This window comes from Buceros rhinoceros, unplaced genomic scaffold (genome assembly GCF_000710305.1).
Source record: "Buceros rhinoceros silvestris isolate BGI_N320 unplaced genomic scaffold, ASM71030v1 scaffold6139, whole genome shotgun sequence".
NCBI classification, from domain to species: domain Eukaryota; kingdom Metazoa; phylum Chordata; class Aves; order Bucerotiformes; family Bucerotidae; genus Buceros; species Buceros rhinoceros.
In genome coordinates this window covers 823-9,996 of record NW_010430854.1, presented here as the reverse complement: position 1 = coordinate 9,996, position 9,174 = coordinate 823, and the positions used below count along the sequence as shown (strand labels likewise).

General features: G+C 39.8%; 1 protein-coding gene across 1 annotated transcript; it reads right to left on the bottom strand.

Moving 5' to 3' along the window:
* Nucleotides 1-3,967: 3,967 nt before the first annotated feature.
* LOC104499640 (alpha/beta hydrolase domain-containing protein 17B) lies at nucleotides 3,968-4,443 on the bottom strand. The gene has a single exon (XM_010143170.1). The coding sequence runs from the start codon at nucleotides 4,436-4,438 to the stop codon at nucleotides 3,968-3,970; it is 471 nt and encodes a 156-aa protein (XP_010141472.1). The 5' UTR covers nucleotides 4,439-4,443.
* Between the last annotated feature and the right edge of the window lie 4,731 nt (nucleotides 4,444-9,174).

The following is a 9,174-nucleotide window of genomic DNA, read 5'->3' as shown; positions in this document are numbered from 1 at the left end:
CCCTAAATCAGGCTGTTCAAAGACCCACCCGATGTTATCTTGAACACTTTAATGGGATAGATATCATACACCACTGAGACTGGATATTCATCACATTAAATACTTCCACTGGGTACACACCACATCACCATGACGTGCAACACGCAAACTACAACATGCACGTCTGGCTGTAAGGAGTGGGTTTTGATTTTTTTTTTTTCTTTTTTAAACTTCAGCGACCTTTAACAAGCCGCTGAATACCAGCTGACATTAACACACCACTCTTGCAGGCTTACAGTACCTGCCATCTTGCCCTAGATACACCTAAGGGAGATAGAAAACTATTTATCTTTTTAATTCTGAACGACTGCTCTTAATGTAAAAGACTTGCTCACTTCACAATAAAATTAGTATCAACAAAACCAGCCTTAGAAGGGTCCATTTTCAACAGAACCTCTCGGGCTCACAGTGATGAAGACGTGCAGCAGCTGCTCTAGGGAGGCTGCTGCTTGTGAAGCTATTGTCACACCTGCATTTAACCAACTGACGAAGTGCTTGGGGCACAGGGAACAAGAGGAAACATCCTGGGGGAATTTTCAGCACGCATTTCAAAACCTTTTGTCATCTTGTACTTCACACACAAAATTACAGCTGCAAATTGCAGAACATGAAGGATAGGAACACCCTGCACCCCTTTAACTATCAAAATTCCAGGCCATGACCAAGATTTATGAGCATACAGCTCTTTCTCGACTCCGATGCACATTCCCCTCCTTTGTATTCAACATATAACACTGCTGGAAGAAAATGTGAACCATGTTTCATGAGAGGCAAGCCCATTGACCATGCACATGGTAATCAACAAACTGCACCTTCTCTGTGTCTCTCATGATGGTGTGGCATTTACTAAACCTATCTGTAGTACCTACTGATACTGGTACATTTGATTTACTGGCAAGATTTCTCCTCACAATAAATTGAGCTACTTTTCCCTTTCAATTTAAGTAAAAGATCAATTTCTCTCTAAATATTCAAAGCTAAGGCACCTCATCTTCTAACAAAAAATCCCCCTACTTTTGAATGAAGAAAAAGTAATTTGTGAATTCTCCAAAGAACACTTTCAGCCACCATCCAAATAGGTCTGATATTATTCCTATTTGGCTATCCAAATTATGGACATTCTGTCCAGTCTGATGGCGAGATGTACCCTTCATTTTTCAATTATCATGACAAACATGATTTCATTATCATGACAAGCAACAATGAAAAGGCTGTTCGGCTTCTTAAAGGTAAATCTGAGGCAACTCCAGCAAGTCTTCAGGTTTCCGAAGGAGCACCACTTGCTCTGCATTTGCCTGGGGCTGGTTAAACCCTTCTACCCTTGCTAGGGTGTCATCAAAGGCCTTCAGAGACCAGGACAGCAGAAAACAGGCGTATCTCATAATTACTCCTGGCATTTCAACACTTTGTAGCTATGACAGACAGAAAAAGAATGTCCTCACTTGCAGCTTTTACACAGTCCCATGCATATGAATATGCAATACTGCGCAGCTTTCCCAAACACATCAGTGAATCACCTTGTCTTCTTCACAGTCAGCACTCACACAGACAGCTACTGCTTCCTATGACATTACTCAAAGCAGGGAAAGAATAGGACACAATTCGGAATCTGGTCTGCTGTTCACCTCCTCCAATCTGCTGCCAGATTAGCTCTTTGTATTCATTTATATGAACGACATTCACATACCTTTGAAACAACCTTGCCATCACCCTCAAGACCAGTTCCAGACTACTTCACCCTATTTCACCCCACCTCCAACTGGACAGTTGCGCCAGTTCACAGATGATGATCTGGATTGTCCTTCCAAGGTATAAAGTGTAACACACTAACAAGTCTCCAACACAAGCTCCTGTGTTGACTACAGAATGAAGTCAACATCGGCATTTCAATTACCCCAGAAACACCTAATGCTGGACTCTGTGGTGCCATTTCTCAGAACAAGGAATGCAGGGAGCTGTGTGTGTCTGTGATCAACCTCTAACAAAGCTGAATTGCCCATTCTTTTCTTCATCCCATCATAACCTGTGAGAAACAGTTTAAAAGTCTAGGATCCCTTTCCTCTCTTATCCCATTATCATGAATTTCTGATAATTTACAGCTATACTTACATCCATCCTGCAAACAATCTGCTTAATTTGTTTTGCAGACTACTTATATTACAAAACGTTAAGGAAGGTGCCAGTGCAACATTAATGTAACAGGCTGCTGCTTAATTTGTTTTGCAGACTACTTATATTATAAAACGTTAAGGAAGGTGCCAGCGCAACATTAATGTAACAGGCTGTGCTAGAAAAGTGAATCAATGCTGCAGCAAATGCTGAAGGGCAATGGAAAGCTGACATATAACTAGACATCTGTTCTTGTAAGCCAGGAGCTGCAGCAGAGGCACTGGTGACCATGGTGTTTGGAGTTAATATGTCAATGGCTTACAGAATGGATGTCTAGTTATATCCCAACTTTCCACTGCCCTTAAAAGAAATGCCAAAACCTAATCTACCCCACAGTAGTCACGGACTGCACGTGAGATTTAAACACATTTACCCTATAGTTCTGTGAGGTTTGATATAATGATAACAAGCATTCTCTCTACTTCAATATATGAGTAAAATATGCTCCTTTAAAAAAAACTATCATGCCTTTTGCTATAATGTAAAAGAAATGCAAGACAATATGTGTATTTAAAACACTGAAAAGGGTTAGTCTGCTCCAAAGTAATAGGAAAATAGTTAATATTACACTGATCAAGTTCTGAATTCACTGCGACAACTGCCAGGCTCCAGGATTTCATCTTTACACGTGCCCTTACACAGAGTCACATCCCTGAGACTATGCTATTAAACAGCATGCTCAAGCTGCAACAATCAAACCATAACATGCTGCTCTACATTAAATTCAGGTTTTCTCAGCTTTTGGTGCAAAATACACAATATGTTGGGAGGTTTTTTTTAGTGAACATCTATTCTTATGATTCCATAGTGTTTTAAAAACATAATCTTTTTGCAGTCTGTGTGCTTGTGACAAGAAGAATATAGCTCTAAATGGAACAAACCATGGTGGAAAACGCTCTCAAGTTTAAGAAGCGGGTATTCAGTGCTGCATTTACTTCGTGTCTAGGATTCTTACCTGTACCAGAGAATGCCTCCAGAGTCTTTCATCTTACTATTTTATCTCCCTAAAACCAAAGGTTGAGAACACAGAAACTGCTGAAACAACATCCTTCCAATTTGCATATTTTTTTTCTTGTCCACTTTTAATCTATTTGAACTAACACCACTGATTCAAATTCCTGGGTTTTTTTTCCCCACCATAATATATTTGGTGGGGATCAGTTCAGTTACATATCAGTTCAGATCAGTTATAACATCTCCCAAACATCATATTTTGCTAAGATAAAAATATATTTTTGTTTTATATAGAAAGCTGTATTTGGAAATGTGGTAGCTGCTAGTCTGAATTCTTAAACAAAGGTGGTCTGTACACCATACAGAAATCCAAACAGAGTCTCACCAGGTTCTCTTACAACAGCTTTTCCACTGCCTCACCCTACAAAAAAAATAAAGTAGGTAATGGAATTATCTGAAAAAACAACTTGCATTTTCTCTCAGCCACATCACACCAGTGGCTCAGTTACCAAGGAATCAATTATTATATGTTTTCCCTCTCTGAGATTTCCAGCTGAGAAATTCCGAGTGAGGATCATCTTCTAATCACTCAAGACTGAAACATACCTTATTAAATTTCAACTCGTTTCAGTTCTTCTAGTATGTAAGTACTGTACACTGATCCTGCTCAATAATGACAATGCCCAAGGCACCACCAATCAGCTTGGATATGAATCCGTTAATCTTAAATCCTACAGTATTTCTGCTTAAACTACCAAAGCAAATTTGAAAAGCACGCTGTAAAAGAAAAACAGCAGCTAACGTCTTACCTTGTCCTAAGAGCCACCCAAGCAGCATCAATGTCAGCATACAGATTCTTCTCTGTTGGCTTCCCCGAACTGGCACCATATCCAGAATAATCATATGAGAATATGTTGCAATTAATCCGCGAACCCAGTCCTATGTAAAAGCTGCTCATCTGACCTAGGTCAACAGCGTTCCCGTGTGAGAAGAGCAAAGTGTACTTGGCGGTAGGCGAGCAACGCACAAACATACAGGCAATCCTGTTACCTTTACTTGTTCTAGTCATGAAGCACTCAATGGCTTCTTTTTCTCTAGAAGAATATTGCCAGTCTGCTCGCTCTGAGAGGTGTAGAGTCCAGCGACTACCACTCTCATCACACATCAGTGTGTACGTGGGATCAGGAGGTAAGAAGGCCAGTTTGGAGGCAATTTTCCCTGGGCATGGTGGACAACAGAACAGGCAACACAGTTCACTAAAGGAAAGGTTATTCATCTTCTAGTCTGAAACAGGAAAAGAGAATGGTATCAGTTTCAAGACACAATATATAAAAAAAAGAAAACCTCATGAAAAATGTAAATGTAACCTCTGTAGAAAATAATACATAATTTTAACGGGAACAATTAACAAAGAGATTTAAACACATATGTAAATTTCTATACAATAGCTTATTTGACATTCTTAGCTACTTTCAAATGAGCATATCATTAAAGCAGAGTGATAACCCTAAAGCCTCGCCAGACATTAAAAAAAAAAAATACAACTACCCAAGGAAAGAACAAGCATGAGTTTTGGATCTTCTCTGGAGGAAATGCAGTCCCTCATGTTAAGCCATTAAGAGAAGGGTTGATCCCATTGACAATACATGTGTTACAAAGCACAGTTAAAATACGCCGCGCGTTTGCAGGGTACCAAGGCTGCGCAGATCTCTGCAGCCAAAAATCACTACGTTGTTCCCTAAATACAGAGAATATGTATTGCAGTCATGACTTATGCAGTCCTGCAGGCAGCACCAGCAGAAGGAAAGGTGCGTGACCGTCGAAACTTCAAAGGAAAAACAAACTGCTTCTGCTGGCTTAGCAAACACTACAGACCTTCAGTACACTAAGACACAGCCATAAACTCTTTCTTGCTCCACATAGTGCATGACATGAGTGTTTCCAAACCCTTCAAAGAAATTAGTAGCTAAGGTTTCCTGTCCTGCACAGAGGAACTGGGATTATATTAATAATATGACTATTTTCATTTCGTGCTTTAACAACAACATCTCCAAACAAATGCTATGTCACAGGTATTAGGCAAATCAGTATCATCTACTCTGCCAGTTTAAAGCATTGGTTAACAGAGTGAGGGGAAGAGGGGGGGAAAAGAAAAAAAAAAAAGAGAGTAAACAGACATAAACCTAAAGCAAGCTAGGTAAAGATACAGCTGCCCTGAAAAGCAGGCATTGTGTCCTCTTTACTTACAGCAGGGAGAAGGGAAGGCATAAAAAATTCCTTTGTTGTGCCAACACGTTTTCTCAGAGGTAGGGAGAGCAATGATATCTCCCAAGAGCCATGCCGGAAACCAGCACAAGGAACGCGTTTATGCCACTTCCCTTGTGTTAAGGCGTCCAGTGTTTCATCTCAAACAACTTTTCGATCCCAAATCTACCTGCTTCTGCCAGGTCACTGTGAGCAGAAACACTCTTCTACAATCTGATGTACCAGCTTTGGCTGCTAGATCCAAGTTTACAGATGGGATTGAAACAAGCCGATTTCTGATGTCCACGGTCCCATGTTGTTTCAGAAACACCTGAGTTATCCAACAATAAAATCTTACTGCTTTCAAGTCTGTAAAATTTTCTCTTTAGAAAAGCTTCAAGGAGACTGCTGTAAGAACTGCTGACTATCGACCACGGAACAACGATCCATATTTTGCATGCGTGAACAGTCTCTTCCCTGTGGCAGCGCATGGGTGCATACTGTGTACAATGCTACACAGAGTGTACTTGTTGAATAGCAAACGCAGGCACAGCAAGACAACCCAGTACAGAGCAGGAGCACTCTCGGAACGTTATTCCTCTTCGCAGGGCACAAACCCCCAGCTTTTTGCCAAGGCTGCTACATACAACAGAATGCTTCCACTCTGCATCTAGTTTTCTTCAAAACAGGGCAATTGCAGGTTCCTAGATATGGGTGACTAACACTACCCATTTAGAGGAGACGGCAGGAAAGGCATACTGATCACCTCCTATAAAAATGCAGATTGTCTCTTAAAGGAAGATCCTGAATAAATGACCTTACTTCTGCCAGCTTAAGAAACAATAGCCTCATGTATTTTTGTGAAGCAGAAGTAGCCACTCAAATCTGGAATAGCTCATGTGTTCCCTGCCAGGTGAAATGACCCGGACATTCAGTTTAATTTTAACCTGCAAGAAGCTGAAGAGGTCTGTGGAAGAGATCTAGGGACTGGCAAAAGGCTGGGGCTCTCTTGGGCACAGACAAAACTCAGTACTTTTCTTCACTCCTCTTATGGCTGTGAGCAAAGGAGCCACTTCTTTCACCTCTGCTTATAGAGTTCATATTCACAGCCCTGAGAAGTTGCTATGATGCTCCAACAGGCTCTTTCTTGCAGAAAGTGCTTGTAACACAGTATTCAGCCACACTTCTATCAGAATCTATTAAACCAATCCACTCCAGGTAAGCCTTGCCACCTTTTCAGAAAAGCTGAAGGCCAAAGCTAAATACTACAAATTATTTGGGGCAAGGGGAGGAATATTATTTTATGTGAAAATTTCATAGAATACATACCTCCAAAAGTGAGGTATAAACAGCCTGTTCTGCCCAGGAACAGCAGATTGCACTCTATTCCAGCACACAATGACAGCTACAGAACTTCCTACTTGCTCCTCAATCCACTGGTCAGAAAGAATTAAAAAAGGAGTTTACATCATTAATAACAATAAGCAGCCCAGCAACACTACAAATATGATCTCACTCAGAAAATATTTTCTATTTGTCAAAGTAATTTCAGAAGACAGCAAGATGACCTGTGGAATTCACGCACAGGGCAGTACTGCAGTCACCACAGTTACTTGGCTGAAGTGGTACCGTGCCCCAAGATAGCTTAAATTTGCTAAAAATGGGCTGTTGTCACATATGGCAAATTACTTACGCTGAAGACCAAGGCCAAAGTGTTATTTCTCCCCTGTAACAGACTGCAATGTAGACTTTATATGATGCCCATTTAATCCAACAGAAACCCTGTCTGCTAAAACTGAAGATTCTGATTCCAGAGTTGTTCTCTAAATCTTTTCTCTAAAGCAAACACTTGCTACTTTCTTCACTGGGAAGACCCAAGGGAAAACAGCAGACTGCTATCATCGCTAACTGCACAAACCTGACACAAAACACCTACGGAACTTCCTCATGAGGATACCTTCAAACAAATGCAAACAATGCCTCCATTATACTGGAACTAGTTTGTCATTCATTGTATTCACATGAGTGTGTTCCTAACCCCCAGATCTGGAACAGAACCAGGACGTGAGACAGTCCCCAGGGTGTATAGAGTAATTCTGATATCACTGTTGAGAAGCTCAACTGAATCAGCATTTCAGCCTGGTAGTTATACACCAGATGTCACAATTCAGCTGAACAGGTACTATGTTTCCTCAAAAGGTACAACGCTCAGACACTTCAACGAGAGACTAAATTTAATCTCGCCCCCAACAGCATTTTTTTTTTTAAATGTTCTTCATGTTAGAAAACATATAATATGATTTTCTAATAATGCATCCATCTAGAAATTATTACAGTAAATATTAAAAGCAACAGCATTTTTTTTTTTAAATGTTCTTCATGTTAGAAAACATATAATATGATTTTCTAATAATGCATCCATCTAGAAATTTTTACAGTAAATATTACGCTCAGACACTTCAACGAGAGACTAAATTTAATCTCGCCCCCAACAGCATTTTTTTTTTTAAATGTTCTTCATGTTAGAAAACATATAATATGATTTTCTAATAATGCATCCATCTAGAAATAAAACTCTATTTAGCATCACCCAGCCTTGGCAAAAGCTTTGAAGATCAACAATCTTAAGAGACCAATTATTTTATTAAGGCTGAAATATAATTTATGGAAAGTGAGCACAGTATCACAGATGAAGTTGCATCACTAATAACAAACAGGCTTGATGCATGCTTTATCTGGACCCTTACTGAAACTTGGGCGAAACCAACACTGACCACAAATTACCTTAGAACCACAGTTCCACAAGTACCGATGGATAACTTTTTCTGGGACTCGTCTGCCTGGGGTGTGTTGTAAATACCTACGCTTCCATCTAACACCTTCTGAGCACGTACAGTGTAAATCTCTGTGCTCCTTACAGAGCCACTGTCAGAGGCAGAGATCAACACATCACGACAACATCACTGCTTCACCTTCTCTTTGTCTTTTTGGTACTAGTGAAGAAGGCAGTGCTGTCCCGCAAACACAGTTCCTGGTAACATTACTAACAACAAAAAGAACATAAGACACAATATACAGCCTTTAAAATTTTACTGCATTTTTCATATAATTTCAGTAGAAAAATTCTATGGAAAATTGATAAACTCCTACTATTGGACCAGGAAAGGCTAAGAAATAAAAGAGACCCAAGCAGCATCACCCACCCATTCTGGGATAGCTTTTAAAAGGAAGACCAGAGTACTTAACCAAATTTATCTCTAACTTTCTTATGAATAAAAAGTAACACAGAAAATGACAAATGTAGAACAGTTATTTCAATCCGTTCTTCACCAACTATCCTTTTCATTAAAGCTGACAGGAGGAGGAAAAAAGTCTATCTAATCTGAAAGAACACCTCGAGTATTTATCTTGCGATTCCTAGGATAGCACAAATGTAGTTCTTTCACGTAAGCAATTGCTCCAGTCCTCCTCCCTCTGCAAAACACAGCAAGAGTGGCTCCCATTAATCAAATCTTTGAGCACTTCACTACGTACTAGCCTCAAAAGCCCAACCCTTGCAAACACTTATCCAGCAATCTCATATTTACATGAAATATAAATTATTCTAATTGTATATTTAAATTAAATTATCTATTTCATAGGAACTATTCATAACAACAAAGTCAAACTCATAAATACAGATGTTGGCTTGTAAATTTAAGGAGTGCTCTAACTGTAACAGGCAAGATATTCAAATTGCTAGGGTGGGGGTTTTTGTTTGTTTGTGGG